General features: G+C 36.6%; 1 protein-coding gene across 2 annotated transcripts in view; it reads left to right on the top strand.

Moving 5' to 3' along the window:
• Positions 1 to 25,408, top strand: part of LOC122794154 — a 247,565-nt gene extending 222,157 nt beyond the window's left edge. For both annotated transcript variants that reach the window (XM_044062348.1, XM_044062349.1), the window contains exon 3: positions 22,403 to 25,408. In XM_044062348.1, coding sequence (XP_043918283.1) covers positions 22,403 to 22,553 — 151 coding nt within the window. In that variant the 3' untranslated portion in view covers positions 22,554 to 25,408. The remainder of the gene's footprint in view (positions 1 to 22,402) is intronic.
• Positions 25,409 to 26,132: the final 724 nt, after the last annotated feature.

Here is a 26,132-nt window from a genome sequence, read left to right as displayed (position 1 = left end):
CTTCATCTAGAGGTAGGTGAGTTAGGGGAGTCCAATTCCAGTATTTTAGTGCGTTGAGTAGGTCATTATTTTTGAGGTTCCTTTTGTTTGCATATTATCTTTAGAGCGGGGAGAGTGGTATGGTGGGCTCTGTTCCTAATAAGGTAGGTTGCTTTGTGGTCACTTAGACTGTCTGGGAGACAGCCTGAGTGTTGTGTGAGATTAGGGTTTGATAGCAATATCCAGTCTAAAATGGACTGGCGTTTGGATGTCATATCAATTCTAGTGGGATCAGAAATAATTTGGGTGAAACCATGTAGGTTTATATGGGAGGAGGGGTTGTGACCGGAGCATTTAGCTCAGTCAATATTAAAGTCTCCTAGTAGTATGGTTTCTTGTGGGAGGGGAGGTAGACATCAAGTATAACAGGTTTTCCAGTGTGGTAATGTTATTGCCTATTGGAATATAGGCACCTGCAATAATATATTTTTGGAGTTTAGTTTTAGTTTAGCAAATATTATTTCTGAATCTTTTGTATCATGAGCATTGAAGTCAAATTGTTCTATGGTGAGATGATTTTGGAAAACGATGGCTACTTCTCCACCTTCTTTCCCTCTTCTATCATTACATATAATATTATACCCAGGTGGAGTGATCTCATTGTCATGGTGTTCTGGCTTAAGCCAAGTTTCAGTTACACCGCTAACTCTGGTTTGTATAAGGCAAGCAGGGCAAGTAATTCTTGAATTTTGTTGATAATACTTCTCACATTTATGTTCAAGAGGAGGAGAGAAGAAGTAGGCCTCTGGAATATAGCATCTGTTGTATTTAAATTAGTTGTGTCTAAAGAGTTGGGACCTGGATTAGGGTGTATATCTCCACAACAGAATAGATTATGGATTCAGTGAAGACAGAGTCTATGAAGTTTGTGTAGTATTTTGGCCTGTTTTGGGAAGAGTGGGGGTTAGTTTTATATATTGGTTTGTTATAAGAGTATAAAAGAGGTTGGGAGGAGGTGATGTTGGATGTTGCTATAGAGAAGAGTTTTAGTTTAATGGAAGTGGTTGTGCAATCTGTTTGCCATTGTGTTATGTTGCTTACATAAATTTCAGTGTGGTATGAGGTCAGGATGGAGAGGAGCAGTAGAGATATAGTGGTTAGTAGGTACATTACTAGCCTTAGAGGTTGGGTAAGCTGTGGGATGTGCATTTTTTAGGTTTGTGTAGAGGGGGGTATGAGTGGGAGTAGAGAGTAAAGGTGTGTAGGAGTAGTATCTATAGTTGTTGTTATTGAGAGCAACTAAAGGGTGAAATGTTAGGGGTGTGGTGAAATGTATTATATGGGATGATTAGGTGGATGGGGTTAATTAATAGAGGGTGTGGTTTGTAACTATAAGTGTAGGTGTTACAGGGGTGGGTAGGAATGGGGGTAGGGTAGGGGAGCAAAGTGAGCAGAGCGAATGGAGCAGGGCAAGACACAGTCTAAAGAAGCAGTAGCAGTAAAAAGTTTAATTAAAGGAGATCCTTTTGTAGTTTTGGTTACAAAATGCTGAATATTTTGCTACAAGATCATCTGAAACAGTAAAATATTCAGTATGTAAAGTCTATTGAAAAGTATGCAAAATGTAACACTGTTAGCATCGTACTACCTTTTTAAAACCTTTGGTTGTAAAATTAACAAAATGCTTAAGCATGTCATATTCTAGAGCTTCAAGCAGTGGCACCTCATGCTGTTGTGCTGCAGTCTGCTGTTCTCCAGCTATTCCACCAGCAACATGTGTAAAGAAGAAAACTATGTTCATCATTTTCACTGCTGCATTAGCCTTTGGGGATTTGGGTTACATCCTGATAGGATACAGCAGCTGGACTGACTTCATAAAGCTCTGGCACCTTCCCATACCTGTTACCTGCCTGCTGATTCAATCTCCCTTTGGACAGAAATCAGCAGTCAAAGTATAGGTAACTTCAGTACTTTTGTGCCACCTCAAGGGAAAGCAACTCTGAGGCTTCACAGGACCAGCAGTTGGCTGCAAGCTTCATTTCTGCCAAATAATCCCTACAGGGGAACTCTTCCACACATAAGATATTGCCTTCTTAAACACATTTGATGTATTTTTATTTTCTGAAAAACATCAGCAGTGTTGTTATTATTAGAAGTTTCTTGTCAGAAACTGCTCTTAATAGAATCAGACTTATTAACAAACAATGGGGCTGTTAGAAAAAATGTATTGCTTTTGAGATGCTTTAATGGACGTAAGGATTGGGAAATATTTTTATGTGCTTTAAACACTGAGTGTTTTGGTGTTTGTGTATACTTTGTGTCAATTTACCTTCATTATTTTACTGCTGGGGACATTTTGCTTGAAGATCTTGTATTTACAGTATATTGTTACACTTTCCTTATCAAATGTAAATAGCCAACCCTTAGTGATGGGAGTAATCTCCTTATTATATCCCATACCTTTACAGTGTTTGAGGCAAATAGTGCATTATTTTCATAATATTTTTCATTCATAAGCACTGCCCTTTGAAATTTCCTTGAAACTGAAAATGCCTGATATACCATCACAAAGGAATGTACCCATAACCCCTCACTTCCTAAATTAACATGTCAGCTACTATTTTTTCATGTTAGCTGCAGCAGTAAGGGAATCTTATAGCCTAGTAAGACAATTTGTCAGATATTTCTTCACAGGTTAAATACCCATTCCTGAAAATTTAACATAGTTGATGCTCTATTAGTGAAATCTTACTGTAAGTAGCTAAAAAAGTATGATACTTGTCATTATCCAGAATGCTTTGTATGTTATGTAAATTATTGGTAAAATTTGACTTGATATTGTTTTGTGGGTGTGACCGTAAGGAAAATTTGAGTCAGCAGTAAAAATACAACATCAACAAAGTGCCATAATTTCTGTTTTGTTTTCAAACTACTCACTGCTTTAACATCAGGAGTATATCCTGAAATGAAATTAATTGTAAAACACAGGGGTATGAGAAGTGTAGCAATACACATTAAACATCTAAAATTTATATTTATACATAGTGCTTGTGTGCACTTAGTGACAACTTACCTTCATTTCTTGTGTTTTTCTCAGTGCACTTTATATAAAAGAGCCCTAGAATTCTGTCAGGATTTTGGTGTACTGATAATGCTTTTACTTTTGAATTTTCAAGGACTGGGTAGGGATTTGTGTGTGTGTGTGTGTGTGTGTGTGTGTGTGTGTGTGTGTGTGTGTACATGTGTGTGTTGCTTTTAAACAATTGTCTGACTACTTAACTTCCAAATGACTTATCCTTGGCTACTGCATGGATTCTTACACCAGTCTTGATGTTTCTTCTATTGCTGTACCAAAGAAGAAAGAAGCAACAGAATAGGAGTCATTGTCTACTCTGCAGGCTCAGACAGTGCCTCAGCCACAAGTGGGTGACTCTACAGTGGCCATTTGTTTTTCCTCAGATGATCCACTTTTTTCTCTGGGTTCCCTTCTAAAATCATGAACTGGGGGTTAGCCATGTCCTCCGTGGTTGTTCCATTGTTCAGTCTGAGCATGGAAGCACTAGATTCTTTGGGTCTGGGAGTTTCTACTTGAGGTTCTCATTAGGGGAGCTGAGGAAAGACACCGCTTATCTGGGATGAACTGCTGTCTCACAGGGAAGTGTGCTGTCTTGACCAATTTTGTTTTGAATATTATTTAGTATTCAATATAGTATACTGACTTTTGATTTGTTTTATTGCATCTGGTTGGGGTCAACAGTGTTTGGGTGAAGTTCTAAAGTCTAAAAGAGAGAAAAATTCTGGATTTATAATGGACCAATCATACTTCAAGTCACCTGTAATAAAAGTTTTTTTATTTATATTTGATGCTGCCAGGACAGGGTATTCTCAATTGTGGATGTGCTGTTGTTTGGTAGTAATATAAATGGTTATAATATATATTGATTTATTTTTACTGATTTTTAAAAGAGGGGCCAAGACTCTTGTCTTGTTAAAGAGAGGAAATTCTGATGTGTAAGATAAGATTTCAATGTGCTTAGCCTAAATGCGGACAACATCAAGCCCCTCCCCCTTGTTGGTCCTGTCAGTGTGAGGGATATTATATCCTTGAGGGAATATTTCTTCATTTGTTATTTCTGGTTTAACCTTGTTTCAATAGCTGTGACAACATATTGATAATTGTAATGGAATTCTGTTTTTGTATTTACCATTCTGTGGCTATGCAGGTCAATTAACTAGGTTTATAGATATAGCTATTTAAGGTGATACATTTGGCAAGAAAGGTAAGTGAAGATTTTGTATGTCTTGACCTGTTTTAAAGTACATTTTACATTCTAGAAATGTAGGCTGATATATTTAGTAACAAAAGTAAGTGAAGATTTTTAATTTCTATATCTGTTTAAGATCATTTGAACAAACTATGTCAGTTTTACCCAAGGTCTTTAATTATTTATTGATTGACATTTTGTGACCAGGAAAGTCCGACTGGGTCAGAAACCCATTTTCAGCAAAGGCATGGGGAGAAAAGAACAGTAAACATTTTAAACAGTATTAACATTAATATTTGCATACATTTATAAACATAGATATATGAACAAAAATTTGCAAAGAGAACTATACATTCAAGACATTTGTATGATCTGAAAAAAATGAACCTTCAACATTGTAATTTAGTAGGTTGACAAGTACATTTTAGAGAGATGACTTGACGACTAAGCTGTCAAGTAAGTTTTGGGAATAGAAGTTTTAACTTTTAAGCAGTAGGGGTTAAAGAATAGTAAGAGGAAGACTAAGCAAAATAAGTAAGTAAGTATAAGGATAGGAGATGAGTTAATAGTAAGATTATGGCAAACAGTAGTTATGTTTGTGGCTAAGTATAAGTGAAGAGATAATATGAAATAAAATGCAGTATCTGTTAGTTCACTGACACACTTTAATGGAAAACACACAGCTACAGTTAACGCTTTCATCTCCTTTAACTCACAGAGACTTCTTCAGACTGAAAATTATCACTAATTACACTCATTAAATTCTCTACTTACATACATCTTAAAAACACTATCTAGTCCAGATTGAGAAACCATATCACATGATAAAATAATAACTCACAGAGACTTCTTCAGACTGAAAATTATCACTAATTACACTCATTAAATACTCTACTTACATACATCTTAAAAACACTATCTAGTCCAGATTGAGAAACCATATCACATGATAAAATAAATCTAAAACTCATAACAGAAAAAAATGTATAAAATCAGTATTTTAGCCCTTTTCCTTTCAAGTACATAACAAATTCCTCTCTGTTGTTAAGTCCAGGGTAAAAACATGCATTTAACTTCACTTGCCAGCAGTATTCCAGCCATCCTGACTCTTCTTCTACATTGATGGTACTATTAATACTTTTCAGTGCTTCCAACACTAGACATTTGAAATTGACTTTGCATTTGTTTTCTTTATAATATTTACACATGGCATTTTTATCATTACCACTGGAATAGCATACTTATGCTCATAAATTCTTCTATCGAGCTCCCTGGTTGTTCTCCCTACATAAAAGGCATGACAATCCATGCACATTATTAAATAAACCACATTTTTACTTTTACATGAGAAAGTCCCTGGTATTCTGACTAAATACTTGCCCACTTCAACTTCATTGGAATCAGTATATAAATAATTGCACATATTACAATTAAAGCATTTAGACATTCATTTTGTACTTCCAACAGGTATATATCTGTTCAACTTATTCTGAAAAAAGTCTTTGTAATTTTTCGCTCTTTTTTGAAGAAACCTAGGCCCTGTACCAATCTTCTGTACCAGCAGGATGTATGCTGAATGACACTCCCATGGGGTCCTTCATTATGAACCATGAAGGAACAAGTACCCTATTAGCCGGAAGCCAAAGGAGGGTGAGCGCTAATGGAAACTCAAGTGAAGACATCCTAAATGGATGTCTTGCCACACCAGTCAATCTGTTCAATAATAGTAACAATAATAAACTATCAGTGCCTGTGACAACCGTGTTCATTTTTGATGAAATGTTTAAGAATTTAGAAAATGATTTAGTGCTGCTCAAATGCCTACAGTTGGATAATTTGTTCTTCGAGAACTGTCTAATTAACTAACAAATCTCCAAAGGGCTAAGAATAATGAAACTGCCTGCAGGAAATGATCTGCCAAAAGATCTGGTAGATAAGTGGCTCAAGATTAACCAAAGAGCTGGGATGCAGTACATGGAAGTACTGCATGAGTATAATAATATCAAACTAGAATCAATTACTGATAAAGTAAAAAAGAATTATGCCATACTAAAAGAAAAGACTTCATCCAACAACTTTGGGAGCAAAATATGTCTGATTCAAGACAATCTAATAAAATTGAATGACATTCTGAGCCAAAGGAAACTAAAAAATGTTATAGAGATCAGAAAGACTATGCAGGGGCAGTGGCCTCAGCATATGGGCTGAAACTGCAGAGTGAAAGAAGTAGCAACGAGATGATGGAAGATGTTAATCTGAGTAGTGAAGCAGAAGGAAATTCAGTGAGAAGGTCAGAGAGACAATAGCAAAACCAGCAACCAGGCTGGCAGTAGTCCTGGCAAAATAACAAAATGCAATGATAAACAAAGCGTGGCAGCAACGAAAAACTCAGAACAAATAGTTAGACCAAAAGTAAAAGGGGAGAACGCCAACATTAATACAGTTCAAACTAAAGAAACAGCAACGCTGCCTAATAATGAATGTCAGCAAGTAGTAGAGGTATATCAAAGGGTGAATAACCATGAAAGAACTTGGGCCCAAGTAACAACAAGCAGCAGGAACGGTAAGTTTAAAAACTATAAAAAGCAACCAAAAAACAGCTATGCAGGAATGAACCAACACAAAAGACATTGGAAGAAAACAAATCAAGCATGGATGACATAGGTACTGTAAACTTTAAAATTGTTAACCTTTTGAAGTATGAATTATCTAGAGAAAACTGTTCAGTATTAAGTAAAGGCTGGAATTTTGCTCCAGCTCAGAGAGCGGACAAATTAACTGCAATAAATGAATTGAGAGACTATGTGAGGTGTTTAAACTTTGATATTATGTTTGATAAATAGAACCAAGTTAAAGTGGAATGTTATAAGTCCAGTTGTTTTAACCCACCACTATGCTAAGAACTGGAAATGTTTTTAAATGTTTGTGAGGCACAAATAGTTGAAACATTAGACATTAAGGCTGGTTTTAAGTATTATAACCTTACTAAAACTGAAAAGGAAGGCTTTGACAAATTAAATAGAAATGAGGAAATATTGATATTTAAGGCAGATAAAGGGGGATCCCTGGTTGTATTGGATAGGGGAGAGTATGAGAGAAAAATGGGAGACATGTTAACAGATGAAAAATTCTGTAAAAAAGTTACATTTAAAGATGTTAAAAAGGGTTATGCTCTCATACAATCCTGTATAGAAGAATGGTTCGATACAGGTAGAATTGATGAAAAGACCAGAAGAAACCTAACTAATACCAATCCAAAAATAACCTGGAGAACCCCCCACTAAGGCCTATTGTTGCAAGTGCAAAGAGTAAAACTGAAGGCCTATCAGTATTTGTAGATAAGCATCTCCAAAAGATGGTACCTAAAAATATTACATACATAAGAGACAGCTTTGATTTCCTAAATAAAATAGAGAGAGTATAAGTAAATGACACAGACCTGTTAGTCACTTTGGACATCAGTTCCCTTTATACTATGATCCCCAACATAGATGGTATGGAAACAGTAAGAACTGAACTTCTAAGATCTAAAATGTTTTCTGTGGATATGGTAGGTTTATTAATGGAAATGACTGACTTGGTGTTATGTTATAACTATCAGGAGTTGTATGAACAAGTTAATGTGCAAACAAAGGGGGTGGCTATGGGAGCAGCTCTAGCTCCCAGTTATGCCAATGTGTTTATGCAAGGGTGGGAGACGGCTAATATAGTCAATAGTGAATTCAATAAATACATAGTTAAGATGTTTTGATTTATTGATGATGTCTTTTTAATATGGAGAGGTTCCATTGATATATTAGAAGATTTTTTTAAATACATAAATAATGTGTGTACGTATTTTAAATTCACTCATAATTATGATATGAAAAGAATTCATTATCTGGACCTCACCATTTATAAAAAAGACAATAAATTAACATCTAAAATATACAAAAAGGATTTTCAGAATAATATGTATTTCCACTGTTCTAGCCTTCACCCTAAGAAAACTAAGCTAAACATAATTAAAGGTCAGTTAAAAAGAATAAATACTTTAAGAATGACAATGAATTTTTAGAAGAAGCAAAACATTTTTGTAAAAGAATGGAGTATAGAGGGTATCCAAAAAAATAAATGGACAGTATGTTAGATAAGGAAACAGAGGAAAGAGGGACTGTCAATAGTGACAAAATATACAGAAAAGAATATTCTCATAGGACAGCTTTGGCAGTACAAAACAGTGTTGACTTCAAAGCTATAAAAAGCATTGTCAGTAGAAACTGGGGAATTTTCAAAGCTAATACTGAAATAATAAAGAAGATTGGTACAGGGCCTAGGTTTGTTCAAAAAAGAGCCAAAAATTACAAAGACTTTTTTCAGAATAAGTTGAACAGATATATACCTGTTGGGAGTAGAAAATGAATGTCTAAATGCTTTAATTGTAATATGTGCAATTATTTATATACTGATTCCAATGAAGTTGAAGTGGGCAAGTATTTAGTCAGAATACCAGGGACTTTCTCATGTAAAAGTAAAAATGTGGTTTATTTAATAATGTGCATGGATTGTCATGCCTTTTATGTAGGGAGTACAACCAGGGAGCTTGATAGAAGAATTTATGAGCATAAGTATGCTATTCCAGTGGTGATGATAAAAATGTCATGTGTAAATATTACAAAGAAAACAAATGCAAAGTCAATTTCAAATGTCTAGTGTTGGAAGCACTGAAAAGTATTAATAGTACCATCAATGTAGAAGAAGAGTTAGGATGGCTGGAATACTGATTTTATACAATTTTTTTCTGTTATGAGTTTTTGATTTATTTTATCAAGTGATATGGTTTCTCAGTCTGGATTGGATAGTGTTTTTAAGATGTATGTAAGTAGGGTATTTAATGAGTATAATTAGTGATAATTTTCTGTCTGAAGAAGTCTCTGTAAGTTAAAGGAGATGAAAGGACTAACTGAAGCTGTGTGTTTTCCATTAAAGTGTGTCGGTGAACTAACAGATATTGCATTTTATTTCAAATTGTTTTTGACAGTGATTTGTTTTGTTTTGCTGCTGTTTTGATAAGTGAAGAGATAGTTGATCAGGATGAAATGAGGATAAGCGAGTATGGGGGGATGAATAAAGGTACTAATTGTAAGCTTAAAGATTAAAGGTAGAGTGCTTAACAATGGATTTTTTTAAGTAGATCATGTGATTGATGTAGGTAGGCATAGGGTTTTCAGGAAAGGACAGGGATATAGCTAATTCATGATATTTGTATGCATAAGCTTAGGAGCCTATATTAGTAATTGCAGTAAATAACTACACTGCATTTTATCGTTTAATTGGTTTAATTGTTGGTATTAATCCATAGTTTCTTTCTTATGTAATGAGTGACAGTTAAGCAAGTTCAAGGCTTGTGTTTGCCTTAAGACAGTTCCAAGCTAGTCATTTACATAGTTACATGTGCAAGAATTTCCCCACTTCCCACCCTCCATTTTATGAATGTCTTCTTAAAACCAATGTAGTTTTAATCCGCCCCTTATGACAACCTGACAGCATAATTCCCAACTTCTCCTTGTTTATTGGCTGTTGTAAGTAAGCAGTTGAGTCATTTTGCAAAGGCTCACCCCTTAAGCTATTTCAAAACATATGGTCTCCCATTGTACTTCTTAGTGCCAGAAACAAGGTGTTCACCAAGTCCATCCATGTTGTTTTTTTAAGCTTGGTTACCTGCCTTTACTCTAAGTTTGTCTTTAGTAGTTCCTCCTGGTCTCATCTTGTATGTTCATGCTAGTGAGCACTAAATAATCAAACTGGAAAGTTGCTCCACTTTGCATTTTCTTTACTCTTCTAAACTCCTAAGCATTGGGAAGGGTTAACTGTCAATCTATTAGTATCAGCTATGTTGCCAGTCTTTTAGCATTAAGTCTCCTAAGACAGAGCACAAACTGGCTTATGCTTACAGATAAGGAACTTGCACTCAACAGTAATAATTCCATCTGTGAAAGGTGTAAACACTTAATTAGTCTGGAGGCTTCCTCCTCACTTATAAACTTTGCTTATGAGCTTCATATACTTCCACCACTATGCTTCTCTAATCGCTACAAGATGTGTTATGCTGATCATATCTACATCCTCCTAGAAATAAGAAGATTAAGTCGCAAAAATCAGGCTACTCTTCCACTTCATGCATACCGCCCTTAAACAGTCACCTTGAACAAAAATACTACAAATCATAGACGCAGAATAAATGTTTTAGTGATAAGTCACTTTATTTTCAGGCACACTGACTTGTCACTCACAAGATCAGACAAGGAGAGGGTTACAGTGAGTTGCCTTTCAGGTGCCAAGATCTCTGACATTACAAGGACCCTAATTCTTGACAAATATAAAATTATGTTGCAGTACTGCCACATGTGGGAGTGAATGACTAGAGACTTAGATCTCTGAGAAATATGTAGATGGATAGGACAGGCATGTTACAAATGCAGGTAGGACACTAGTCCTGAGTGGAATACTTCCCTCACCTTGACTGATGCCTAGTTAGAAAGGAAAGATAATTGGCTTCAGTAATCGTTTAAATAGCTGATAGCATTACACTGGGATCCAGTTAATGTCAGCATGGGCTAAGATGCTCATCAGTCCAGCTTGCTTTGATAAGGATGGCCTGAACCTTTTATTTCAGACCTTCACATACTGGCTACTGCTTTTATTGCCCTTTAGTGCCTTTGTAGGCGGAGGCCACTTAATAGACATTCCAGCATAACTAACATATCAGTTTCTAAACAGGATTGCATTAAATTGACTACTTAATGTCAGAAATCTAAAAAACAAAATTGCCTACTCTGGAAGCACTCCTGCATTTTGAAAACATCCACATCTGCATAGGTACTGATACTTCTTCTATACCAGAATATTGTGCTTTTCATACTTTATGGCCCAACAGCAACTGTGGTATAGTCTTCATACTTGTCAGTGAGCATAGTATCTCCAGGCAGCTCCCTAGAGACTCACAAACTCATTAAAGTACAGATCGCACTAGGTAGGTTTACTTATGAATTAGTAGCTGTTACAGAACATCTCCTTGATCCTCTGATGACCATATAAAATACCTCAGTATTTTCAATGAGCTCCTTAGTTCAAAAAAAAAATCTTTATTTTGGGTGACTTTAACTACAGTTCAATAAATAGGGACACTTATACCTCCAATGTAGTATATGCCAAAAATTCCTAGACGCAAGAAACAAAAATTGTCTTGAACAGCTGATAAATAAACCTACTAAAGGGAACAGCATTCTAGATGTGATTCTCACAAATATGGACACCTCTTCAACTGCTCCTTTGGTAACTTCTTCCCAGTGGTGTCTGACCATGAACTTATGGCCTTCTCCTTTAAACTCCTTACAGCAACCCCCATTGAATTTAAGGAGTATGAACACACCAACTTCACCCTACTATGTGACAAAATATCCAAATTCACTTATGACTGTACCCTCCCGGGGCTATCCATTGAAATGCCAGCAATTGTGACTCAGAGTGCTGGCAGACAAAAAAAAGACTTAAATTGTAGGAGAGGAGTGAATCTTGAACATAGCTGTTCTCCTTTAAACTTGTTTTTTGCAGAGAGCAATCCCCCAAACCTATATTTATGAACTCTAAGATCAACATACCACTGAGAAAATGGAATATTCCAAGAAATGGCCACCTTGGACTTAGTATATACAAGTCTGTTATTTCAGCCATTCAGTCTATGTATTTTGAGAGTCACTCATGCGGGTCTTGACATTTTAAATGGTTACTCCATCTTAGACCATAATACAGCAAAAAGCTTCAGTAAATAATTTACATCCATTTAGACAAATACACTGAGCTAGCAGTCCCTACCAGAATTAAGTATCATGGAAAATTCAAACACAAACCACCCTGGTGGCCCACCACCATAAATAATCTATACAACAAAATAAACTCATTAAATTTCTTAGTAAATCCAATACCCATCTTCTCAATGATAATATCAAAAGCATTACAAAATGAAAAAAAAAATGAAGAATACTATTATGTCCACTAAAGGAGCCCATAACCGTGGGCTGGCTTCTTAAGCCAAATAAAATTATAAATACGTCTTTAGTTATATTAGAAAACTGAAACAAATACACTTAATTGTTCAGAAGTTATTCATAATGGGGCCTCCTAGTCCATCCCAACTGACATCAATGTCCTTCAAATTTAGTCTCAATGTCACCCCATAGATGTCTATTCAAATCTCCAACATGTCTGAAACCCTTACTCCCCAATTATCTCCCCAGATCAATATTGAAAGTGCCAACCAAAACCTAAAGTACTTCCTCCATGATACCTGACGATATACCTGGTTGCTAAAGTACTAAACATGCCCTTTCAGACACACTCCTCAGTTTTTTCAACTTATGTTTCACTACTGGTGATGTCCCTCTATAAAGGTTACTGTACATCTGGCTTGGTTAATTATAGACCCATCAACCTTTAAAACCTCAACTGCAAAGTCAAGCAACATATTATAAATGACATTATAAACTGTGATATCAATAATCTTGTTAAACTTGTCCATTAACAATTTGGTTATGTGAAGAGTAGATCTTGTCAATTTAATCTGGTAAATTTCTTCAAAATGGTTACTGAGGCTGTAGACAGTGACCACACAGTGCACATAGTGTATGTTGACTGGCTAAGACCTTTGACATTACTCTGCATGCTGTCATTATACAAAAGCTAAATGCTTTATTAGTTGTCCCATATGTGGTAAAAAGAATAGCAAACTGGCTGAGTGACAAAATCTTCATAGTAAACATTACAAGTGCCTCATTAGAAAGTATGACAATGACCAGCTGTGTCTCTTACAGCTTGGCGATGGGACCACTCCTTTTGATTGTTTACTTCTCAGACCTCTAAGCAGAGACAAAAGACCTCTGGTTAACAAAATATGCAGGCAGTTGCAAACATGGAGGTTGTTGTTAAGTCAGACTATGGCACGCAAACCTTCCAGAACAAACTCTCACTAGTAAACTCTTGGTGTGCTAAAAATGTTCATAAACTAAATGCTAAAAAAGTATAGCACCATCACTTTTGGTAGACAACCCCTCCCCTCATCATACCATCCAGACAACACATCTCTTTACAGCATGAATGTATATAAGGACCCAGGTACTTGGGTTGATAACTCTCTTGCTTGTTGACTATCATGTAACAATGCTTGTGAGGAAATCCTTTTATTTAGTCTAATTGCCAAAGAAATATCATCAAGGTCTGAGGAAATAATTACTCCTTTATACTCAGCATTGATCATTCCAATTATTGAGTAAATGGCCCCCTTTGGGGTGCTCTCACTAAACATATCAAATAATTACAAAGACAACCAAGGTTCCCAGCCAAAAGGATCACAAGGCTAAAGTCCCTGAGCTGCCAAGACAGTCTGTAAGCTTTGTCCCTTTGTTTAGTGTCTTGTATACTGCTGAAGGGAGATCTCTGCCTTGCTTACTATGCCATTAGAGACCTGCTTGCCCTGGATGTCCTGTTTTTCTGCAAATCCAGTATCTGTACCAGTAATAGAACAAAATATATAAATATTCATCAGTAGATAAAGAAAACACAATGCTGAAGCAGGTTTATAACTCCATGCCTCACAGACCTCTAAAAAACATCCTCTACATTTTAAGCAATGCAAACCAAGAGCTGCTCTAGGATTGGAGTGCTCCCTCTGATCTCTGGAGTGAATCCAAACAAAATCCAAGGTATCCTTTGAAATCTACAAAAAAAATAAGTATTTTTATTCACTGCACTGCACTTTGAAACTGTGTATTACTGAACTGCTGCGTACTTTTAACTGTTTTTAGCCATTTTAACTGTTTTGCTGTTTCAGTGTTTCAACTGTTTGCTGTCTCAGACTATTTTTCTTGCACTTTGTATTTTCTAGTACTTGTGTATTTTATAGTATAGGTTAGATTCAGATTTGCTGAATCTAGTCTGTTTGGCATTATCTGAGCAATAAAACCAGCCATCTTACATTAAGAGAGTCCCCTTCACCCTTGTGGTAGAAGAGTGTAGCAAAAGACCCATCTGAGTTGGAGCCTGTTGAAATAAGTCTCAGTATTTAGCATTTCCATTGGCCAACTTATTTGAAAATTGCTTAACTTAGCTTGTATTTAGGCAACACATTTGCAATGGTTTGTGCTCAGTTTACAGGAGCTGTTCTAGGATCGGTGTGATCTCTCTGATCTCTGGAGTGAATGCAAATACAATCTAGGGCATCCTTTCAAATCTACAGACAATTAAGTATTTTATTCACTGGACTGCACTTATAAACTGTGTATTACTGAATTGCTGTCTACTTTTAAATGTTTTAGCCATTTTAACTGTTTTGCTGTTTCACTGTTTCAACTGTGTGCTGTTTGAGACTGTTTTTCCTGCACTTAGTATTTCCAAGTATTTGTGTATTTTATAGCATAAGCTAGATTCAAATTTGTTGAATCTAGACTGTTTGGCACTATCTGAGGGAAAAAAATAAAAAGCAGCCATCTTACATTAAGAAAAACACAGCAAACAAAATATCCACAAGGGACTACCACTGAGCTAAAATTCTTTTAATAAAACAAAAAATAAGTTGCAGCTTCAGCAGAGAAAATGGATAAGCACTTTCAGCTTAATAGCTTACTTCAGATCATCATTTTGTTCTGCTTCAGCAAATTGATGTACAACAATCAACCAATCAGAAGCTTCAGAATGGGACAACTCCTTCTTTCTGACTATTCAGTACTTCTTAATAGGGGCGACACCCCTTTAGCACAGGTTTTATTGGAAGTACTGCATTCAGAAAGGGCTTTTGATCAGCCTGCAAGTCCGCTATCCATTTAACTTCATTGATCTCTGTTTTATTGTGTATATCATCTTCCCTTATATTTTCTTGAAGAGTCTCAAGAACCATAAAGTTAAACGACTGGCCAACATGTACATAAAATGATTTGCTAGAGCATTGATTTTCACACAGTTCTTTATATCACTCATGTGATGTAAAATCTGTTCTTTAAAATTTCTGTTGGTTTTACCTACATGACAGAATTCTGGAGCATAATAGGGATATAAGAAAAAGAAAAGAGACCAGTGCTTTATATATGCACACTAGAGAATGCAATGAGTATAAAAAATGTATATTTTTTGTGATAGACAAAACAAAAATAGGAATGAGAGAGGTTGACCCTGAATTAGAACTTTTAAACAACGAGTTAGAATGGCAACTTAGATTAAATGTCAAAGAGAAGCCAGGTATTAATGACAATACATCTCTCTTGTGTGTTCTAAAAAGGAGATCAAAAGATGTTTGAATTTTTTTTTTTTGTGAAGTTTATACTTGATTGATATGTTTTTTCTGGGTCAAAGTGCTTATGATCTACCTTTTGCAAAGTTTTGTTTCATTTGCCATTTTAACAACAGGTTAAAGTTGCATTCCAGATATCTTATTTTTAACTTTTAACTGTTTTAACATTTTTATTATTTATTCATTAGAGATTTTATTCTTCATATTAAATAATTTGACATGGCAGGAAATTATGTAATGATTAACTTTAAGATCTGGTGTTATTTAAATAGAGCTTAAAGGTGTTTTCACTGACTCTGATGATGCCTTAATATTTTGTCAGGGGAAGCACTTAGTCCGTGAATTTTGTATGTTAATTTATTTTATGTTTTAATAGTGCGGAAACATTAAAGTGAGTGCTTTTTCTTTACCACTGGTAGTGGTTTTCTTATTTTTCCGTTATTTATGCTCCATAACATGATTTCCTAGAACATTGATTTTCACACAGTTCTTTAAATCACTCGTGATGTAAAATCCGTTCTTTAAATTTTCTGTTGGTTTTACCTACATAAAAAAGCTGAACAGTTTTTGCAAGCTGCTAAATATATATGATTCTTGGTGTTACAGTCAGCCTCTTCACATTAATACCTAATGATTATGTAGTGAAGGCAGTGGCACAACTTATTTCTTCAGAAATGGAAGGACCGGCTTTAGGAAAAATATGTATGTTATTAATATTGGTGCTAAACAATAATATCTTTACTTATGGAGATGAACACTATTGGCAAAAGTGAGGGGTAGCCATGGGCACCCCCTGCGTGAATAGTTATTCAAATCTATTGCTAGCCCATTGGGAAGCATTTTATATTTTGAATGATGATAACAGGTGGAAAGATAGTATCCAATATTATGGACGTTTTGTGGACGACTTATTTATGGTGTGGCAAGGACCTAAAGAGTCCCTGTTGGAATTTATATCTTATCTTACTACCACCACTACATTCCTAAAATTTGAAACCCATATATTCACTACTGTGATTGAATTTCTAGATGTCAGATTAACCCTAGATGAGAATAGAAGTATAACCATTTCCATATTTAGATAGGAAACATGGAGGAATCACTTATTCCATAAGAGTAGTATGTACAACAGACATATTTTTTTGAACATCATGAAAAATCAGCTGGTAAGGATTTCCATACTGTGCACCGGAGAAGAAGTTTTTAATCATGAACATCATGCTTTAGAACAACAACTCAAGAAAAGAGGTTACACAAAGAGAGATTTTAAAATGAACATGGAGAAGATACATAAAATAAGAAGTCAAAAAGGACCCCCACTATACTCGGAACATAGGATTAATAAAACATATCAAAAGCAACAAGGGACTTTTGATAATTTATGATGTATGCTAACTTACAGCAATGACACCTTGCAGATATGCCAAATAGCGAAAAAAAAATTGATTGGTTTTAACTGTGGATGCAAATATAAGAAATATTGTAGCTGAAAGACCTAAATTTGTCTTTAAGAATAAGAAAAATCTGAAAAAATTATTGTGTAATAAAGAAGGAATAAGAAAGAAGAAGATTAGCTCCAACAAAGGTACTTATATATGTGGCTGTTGCAAAGTATGTAGTTGTATCAACGCCATGCACTGTTTTCTTCATCCATTTACTGGAAGGTCATAGTTTTAAGGGGTATACATCTTATAAGCAGCTAGCCAAAACTGTTCAGCTTTTTATGTAGGTAAAACCAACAGAAATTTTAAAGAACGGATTTTACGTCACATGAGTGATATAAAGAACTGTGTGAAAATCAATGTTCTAGCAAATCATGTTATGGAGCATGTTGGCCATTCGTTTAATTTTATGGTTCTTGAGACTGTTCAAGAAAATATAAGGGAAGGTGATATACACAATAAATCAGAGAACAATGAAGTTAAATGGATAGTGGACTTGCAGGCTGATCAAAAGCCTGGTCTGAATGCAGTACTTCCAATAAAACCTGTAATAAAGGGGCAGTGCCCCTATTAAGAAGTACTAAACAGTCAGAAAGAAAGAATTGTCTTGTTCTGAAGCTTCTGATTGGTTGATTGTCATACTTAAACAATTTGCTGAAGCAGAACAAACTGAGGATCTGAAGAAGGCTATTAAGCTGAAAGCACTTATCCATTTTCTCTGCTGAAGCTGCAACTTATTTTTCTTTTGTTTTTATGAATTTCAAGTTGTTTTATTAAAAGTATTTTAGCTTTGTGGTGGTCTGTTGTGGATATTTTGTTTGCTTTGTTTTTCTTACATTTCCTAAGGCCCTTTAGTGATACGCAGAGGCTTATTCTTATCTTACATTGAGGGCCGTCTGCACCCTTGTGGCAGAAGAGTGTAGCTAAAGACCAATCTGAGTTGGAGATTGTTGGAATAAGGCTCAGTATTGAGCATTTCCATTGATCTTCTTGTTGAAAATTGCTTAACTTGTTTAAAAAAAGGGTTCTCACAGTTGCTACATAAGCCCCACCTTTGCACAGGTATGTGCCTGTTTTAACACAGCTCCACAGAGTTTAGCAACCATCCACTGGTCTACTGTCTTCATCTGAGCAATCTGAGGCATCTGTTTGTATGTAATGCACCTTCATCATTAAAGTAAGCAGATATACACCTAGTATTATGGATGGTCAGTTCTCCTGTTTCTCCTGCCAGCCTGATTGACATTAGTATCCTGAGACAGTTTAGCAATTGCCTTATGTACACTGAGAACCTACTACTCCTAAACCACTCAAGCTCAATTTGTGAGAGATGCATATACACTAAGAATTTAGAATAATTTCTCTCTCATTCAGAGAACAGTGACACTGAACAGGTTGCCAGCCCACATACTACACCTCCTGCACAAACCACGGTCTCAACACATAAACCATCATGCGCAGTTACTCACCAGAAATTTACCTAAACATTAGAGACCTCTGAAACACAAACATGCTACACCTAATACAGTACCTACAGCTCTCAGTACACATAAAACCACAAGCACAAGTGTCTCACCAAACAAGCCTCTAAGGCAAAGCACATCTAAACCATTTTTTTTTGTAAGAAGTGACTCTATAGTGAGCCACACACAAATGTCTCACTCACCAGGCTGGACAAGGAGAAGGTTATGGTCATCTGTCTGTCGTCAGGATCCACTAAGCCACACATGCACTCAAGTCTATCCACAATAAGTACCGTTATGACTCCATCGTAGTTCATGTTAGAGTGAATGACTTTAGATGTACCTCACTGAACTTTATGAAGAGAGAAACAATGGAGCTCTCTGAATATGTGTCCCAGGTAGGTATGTCAATAGCCTTGAGCAGCATACTACCCTCACCTAGAATGATGCAACAGTATAAACAAAAAATGATTGATTTCAATAATTGGCTCAGTTTCTGGTGTCATTCTAAGGGGATCCAGTACCTATCAGCCTGGGATGACATGGTAGATAGACCACACTAATTTGCCAGAGATGGTCTTCATCTGTCACTTCTGGGATTTCAGTTACTGGCAAAGGCTCTTGCCTCCCCCATAGTGCCTTTTTAGGCAATGTCACAACAACAAAATCTGAATGTAAAGCAATCTTTAAAAAGCTATATCAAGGTTATGCTGCTAAACACTAGGACTCTAAACCTAAAAATGCACTCACTGGAAGCAGCGCTCACCTTAGAAGATGCTGATGTGTGCAGTCACAGAGACTTGGTTTAAGGCCACTGAAAGTAGCCCAACCATACCAGGTTAATAATTCCTTCCACACATTCAGACCACAAACTGAAAGTGTGAAAACTAAAGAAAGTGGAGTGTCAATATTCATCAAAGATAAATACACCTCTAGATTGGTTAAACAAAACAATTTCCTTGAACTAATCCAGGTCCAATCAACTGTAGGTAAGACCCCTCTCCAAGTTAATGCTAGTTGTAGGACCCTCTTCATGAACCAGGATACCCACACTGCATACTTGGATCTACTTGAATCACTCAAGATACAACCAAACACCCTGGTCTTAGGCAACTATAACAACCCATCCATAGATTGGGTAAATTATATGTGTACTTACACACTTGCCCAAAGGTTCTTGGACTTCATCAACTCCACTACCCAGGACCAGTTGGTTGATACCCCTACATGGGGCCCAAACATTCTGGATCTGGTGCGCACTAACATGGCGATTGCTGCACCACTCCATGTGTGGGACCTTCCCTAGTAAGATCTGATCATAAATCAGTCTCATTAGAAGTAACAATAACATCTGACCCCCCCCCCCCATTACCAACAAGTAGACTAAAAATCTTCTCCAAAGCCAATTACAACCTAATACATGATGGCATTAATAGCTTCATAGCGCCTGCTCTCACTGATAGCATGGACACCCATACTGGGATTTATACCAATGCCTTGTGTAAGCATCTATACAAATGTATTGACCCAGCCATACCTGACAGGATCAAAACAAGATCCTGAAGAAAGAACAAGCCTGCCTGGTGGACATCTACCATTAACAGGTTATACGATAAGAGAAATAAATTGCTGTTCAAGAACAGAAAGGAACGGTCTCCAAATTGGAAGCATTCCATCCTCAGCTTAAACAAGCATTTAAGACACCTTGCAAGGCATTCTAAAGCTAACTATGAATACAGATTAGCCTCCTTTGCTAAGGATAATCATAAGGGCTATGTCAGAAACCTTAAAGGAAAAGCCCAGATCTGCACAGAACTGGTTGTTAATGGCAACACATATACTGAACCCCCAGAAATAGCAACCTGCAAGCTGACAGGTTCGGTGAAAACTTCTCCCTTATGTCCCTGCCACATATCTCCCAAAGCATCCTAAACCCAAAAACACAGCCTCTATGGGACCTGATAATATCCCAAGCTGCATTCTAAATGGATTAAAACAGGAACTAGATGCACTACTTGGTACTTTTTAACCACAGTCTAAACACTGGTTTTGTACCTGCTGAATGGAAAACAGTAACTGTCCACAGACCCTGGGAACTATAGACCCATAAGCCTGACCCAGCCTAATATGCAAGGCTATAGAAAGAATAATCATGGGCCTTGTCAACAATGATATAGGAGACCTCCAAGCACTCGACCTGACCCATTTTGATTTCATTAAAGGGAGATTATGCCTCTTGAACTTGGTTGACTTCTTTGAGAAAGTCACCAAAGCCCTGGATGAAGACAAATCCATGCATATGGCCTACCTGGACCTAGTCAAGGCCTTTGACACTATTCTCCACTCAGGCATCATTGATAAACTCACCCAGCTGGAGATCGACCTGTATATTGTCAGGTGGTTTGGAAACTGGCACACCAATAGAATGCACACATTAAGAATAGGTGACTCTACCTCTACCAGCAGACCCATAACCAGTGGTGTTCCATAGGTATTTGTGCTGAGGCCCCTATTGTTTGGAATCTACTTTTCAGATGTACAGGCTAAAACAAAAGGCCTATGGCTGAAAAAGTTTGCTGATGATTGCTAACTGGGTGCAGTCATTGAGTCCCCAAACAATGTCAACATCCTACAAGAGGGACTTACACAGACAAACAACTGGTGCCAAAGTCATTTGCTAAAACTCAGTGCAAAAAAATGCATTATCATCCCCATCAGCAAGGGTGACATCCCTGCAGATTACCACATTAATAACAACACCCTAAGGATGCAATCAGTGGTGAAAGATTTGGGGTCACAGGTTGACAGCAACCTTTCCTTTGACCAGCACATTTCCACAGTGGTAAGAAAAGCTTTCTTTGTCACCCACCTCATAAGTAAGGGCGTTGCATCCAGAGCAAAAGAAATTATAACCCCCTGTACTCCTCACTCATCAGGACAATAATAGATTACAATGCTACCTTTGGTATGTACCTTACCAGACACCTGCAGCACCTGAAAATACCTCAAAGGTTTCAGAAAATTCAGGGTCTTCAGCATATCTTATATGGTGACAGACTGAAATCACTGTCCTGGGTGACCTCTGCCTTGTATATAATGCAATCTCATATCCTGCTCTAATGGAAATGCTGCACATTCATAAATCTAATGGTATAAGATGCATTCACTCTAGGGAACTCAACCAAATATGACACATCAACAGGACTTGGTAGAAAGGCAGATGTCTCACAGTGGTTTCCTCTCCATTTTAGGTGAAGCAGAGCCCCTCGCTCACCCTATTTAAGTGTAATTGGGATGATTGGATGAGAAACTGCAAATTCAGCCTGGGAGCTTCACCTATGTCCCTCTTGGACAGGGGCAGTAGTTGCTTATGATTAATACCTTGATATTCTTGCAAATGGGCATTGTACTTGGCTAGGCTTCTAATGGCCCTAGAGCCATTAGCCTAGAAATGATCCTAGGATCTTCCTTTCAATGTAAACTAGATGACAGGATGAATTTCCACAAATTTACTCCAAGGTTAACCAGCATAGCCCTTCAGGAGAAAGGAGATACTGCCTGAAGGAGGGACTGACAAGGTAAGTATGGTCATGAAATTCTGTGGCCTTGGACTAGTATTAATGTTGTTTGCACATGGATTGTTACAAGATATGTGATATGAGGTTGTCTGCAACATTGAATGAGTGGGTCCAGAGTTTAGACAACTGTCACTGTATGATTGTAAAAGGATGGCTGTAGCATGGGCATTCTTTTTATTCTTCTGGGAATAGGAATAGTTGTTTACTACTGGAGTCCACTTCCTGTGTACATTTTTTATAAAATAAGAGTATTTTAACATACATTGATTAATGGACTACAGTTGTGCTGACCTATTAATTGTGATACTGCTACTCATACATACAGTGTGTAACTCTCCAACACTTTGTTTATTTATAGGTTAGAGGAGGAGCTCCTGGCCTTTGATGAGATGCTATACACTGCTCGTGCTGTTGCAAGTCGTATTGAAAATAAATGGTATGACCTGTACGAAGACCTGACCCAGCACTTGGAAAAGACCATTATATTACAAAACAATGGCAGATTTTAGATAATAGACTTAAGATTTTAAATAAAATAGATTTTGAAAAAGTGTGTTTCTTAAGTTTGATTACACAAGTTAGTAACAATGTTGTCAGTAATACACCTTAAACTGCGCATTAGACATTTTTCTCAGGGGATGCTACAAAGTATAGCAGGGTGCCATTAAAATGCCAAGGAAAGTCTTCACCACACATTCCTCAAAAGACTGTCAGTTTAACTAAATGGTGTAACTAATAGGTTTTTGTGACTTTCATAAGATGAAGTGCATGATTATGAATCTACAATGCCTGAATTCATGCTTAAATAACTTTTCTTATTCAAATAGGTGTTAAACTAACAATTTTCTGTCTCTTCCTGCATTTCCAAGGTTTGCTTTTTACCTGTAGTAGAGTAACAAAATTCCTCAAGTATTTATACATTAAAAAGAGCATAGTAATTCTGTGAAGATACGTTGGTCCAACAGTTAGAAAGTACAGTATATTGATCTTGCTAAACATTTTTATTGGAAATATGCTGAGACGACACATGAAGAGCTGCATGTATTAGGTGGGTACAGAGACAGACAGTCAGATATTAAGAGATTATGGTTGCTCTGCTAACTGTGATTAGACATTAATAGGAAGTAATAAGGTTAAAGCACCAGGAGAACTCTACAGGATATCAAAATAAGGAAGTTATATGAACTAGAAGAGGAGGGTTATACTTTTCAGTGTTGCACCGGATATTAGAATTCATTTTTTCAAAAGCTGGGCGGGGGGCATTTATAGAGCATGGCATTGTCATTACTAGGTAATTACACCCATCCTACTTATTCAGACTGAAGGTATTTATCTGTCCTTGTAGCAACATGGGTTTGAGTACTCAGACATTTATTAGGAATTCATTTGGGGAAGGAGCAGTTGACAAAAAGGTCTACTACTAGATGGGAACAATGATGATACTGGATGAAATGCTTTTAGCAGTGTAATAACCTACATATGCTCTGGGGTGAATCATAGGCACAAGTATAAGAAAGCTATGTGTACCTGAAGCTTGGATGTCCTCCTAGGTAACATCGTCATTACAAATCTCATATAATCAGGCAGCAGAATACCAAAAACGCATATCATGAAACCAGCTTACAGCCCTTCTAGCTCTAAAAAACCCAACAGCCGCCAGTACTATGGATGAACAGGGGTGCTAATAACTAGTTTACTTACAGTGCTATATTAACATTTTAACATGGTCTACTACAGTCTGGATGAGCAAGCATCATGACCGGTAATACAGCTTATCAGACTACTATAGTAAGTTATATAAGGGCTATATCTTGCTGACATGAATCTGATTCTAGCATTTCTGTATACATACTCTATGACTTTGTAACCCAAATAATTAATCAGATAAAATAGCATTAAATATAAGATTTGCAATTAATAGGATTCAACCATTTAGTAAAATAATAAAACAAATACAGTAAAAATAATCTTCAATGGCAGCTCATTGATTCTTGAAGCATCATGGCGGAAGTAATCTTTGGTAATTTCCTACGACAACATTTTAAAATACATAACTGTTATGCTTACACGCAAAAGAAATACTTGCATTGAAAATAATTGCTGTTTCTAAGTTTTAATAACTGGTCTTGTAAAATTTTTGAGGTACAACATTTCTTAAAATTAAACTCCCCGAAATGCCTGACAAAGAGAAGAATGCACAGGGAGGCAGTTCTGAATATCATAACTGTATGTGAACATTTTGACAATGTAAAACCATATCCATATGCTTCATTTATATGACTTCATCATCTATTAATAAATTTTTGTTTAACCATTGATACACAGTTCTATATAAGTATGCCATATACACCCAAGATTACTATATGTAGCTAATGTATGCCATATAACTAAACTATATGAAAACATAAACAATGCTCATAAGAGCATATAAATAGCTCTTGTAAGGTATCTGATTTTCAGTATGACTTTGTAGAGGGCCACAGTACTGTAAGTATTATCTGTACTGCAACAGATACAATTTACTCTACCTTAGAAAAAAGGCAAACTGGCAAGAAGTATCCTTGTAGGTCTTAGAGCAACGTCTTAGAGGATAGACTACAAACTCCTAACTCAAAACCTATATTTCACTGGATATGGAGATAGTACAAAGATGGCTATCTTAGTAATAGCATTTTAAGTGTCCCTCTAGTGTAGGAATATTCACATCACATGTCCCCCATACGTCTGTATTAGAACCTCTTTTATCTTCCTGCTTTATCAGCGATATTTCTGGCACTTTCCATCTTCTGCCATTACACTATATATGCAGATGACATCTTCATCCTTTGATCTGGACCAGTTCTCAGCACCGTCACAAGTCAGTTACAGGATGCCTTTAACTCTCTTTGTAAATGGTTTGATGGCAATAAGCATTCAATAAACTTTAAGAAAATAGTCCAAATACCCTATGATTAAAAAAAATATATATATTTTCAGATGTTTTTAATTTATTTGATAGAACAGAACAAAAGCTATATAAAGTTCAGACTGGCATGTTGCCTGGCTTTTGTTTGACTGAGCACTAACATCCAAGAAATGTACGGAGCTATCAGCAGAGTACTCAGCTTAAAGCACGTGCTGCTCTGGCATGCCTGAGGCCAGTCCCCCATCTACACATTATCTAATTATCTAACTGAGTAATCAAGTTAAAGCATGTGCTGCTCTGGCATGCCTGAGGCCAGTCCCCCATCTACACATTATCTAATTATCTAACTGAGTAATCAAGTTAAAGCATGTGCTGCTCAGGCATGCCTCTGGCCAGTCCCCACGTACATATTATCTAATTATCTAACAGAATACTCAACTTAAAGCACACTCTGCTCTGGCATTACATTATCTAATTATCTAACCGAGTACTCATTTTAAGTACACTCTGCTCTGGCATGTCTGTGGCCAGTCCTTACCCATATTATCTAATTATCTAACCACATAATCAAAGCACATTATCTAATTATCTAACTGGCATGCCTCTGGCCAGACCCCACATACATATTATCTAATTATCTAACAGAATACTCAACTTAAAGTACACTCTGCTCTGGCATTCCCGGGGCCAGTCCCCACTTACACATTATCTAATTATCTAACCGAGTACTCATTTTAAAGTACACTCTGCTCTGGCATGTCTGTGGCCAGTCCCTACTTACATATTATCTAATTATCTAACCACATAATCAAAGCACAGTCTGCTCTGGCATTCCCGGGGCCAGTCCCCACTTACACATTATCTAATTATCTAACTGAGTACTCAACTTAAAGCACACTCTGCTCTGGCATACCTGGGGCCAATCCCCATTTACACATTATCTAATTATCTAACCAAGTAATCAAGTTAAAGCACGCTCTGCTCTGGCATGCCTGTGGCCAGTCCCCACTTACATATTATCTAATTATCTAACTGAGTACTCACCTTAGATCATGCTCTGCTCTGGCATGTCTGGGGTCAGTCCGCCACATACATATTATCTAATTATCTAACCACAAAATCTAAAGGAGTGATAGCAAGGAATGTCTTAATACTCAAAGATAATTATAGCCTTCCAAAATAG

Source organism: Protopterus annectens, chromosome 2.part1 (assembly GCF_019279795.1).
Source record: "Protopterus annectens isolate FY-2018-M chromosome 2.part1, PAN1.0, whole genome shotgun sequence".
In the NCBI taxonomy this organism is placed as follows: domain Eukaryota; kingdom Metazoa; phylum Chordata; order Ceratodontiformes; family Protopteridae; genus Protopterus; species Protopterus annectens.
This window is presented reverse-complemented; position numbering and strand designations above follow the sequence as displayed.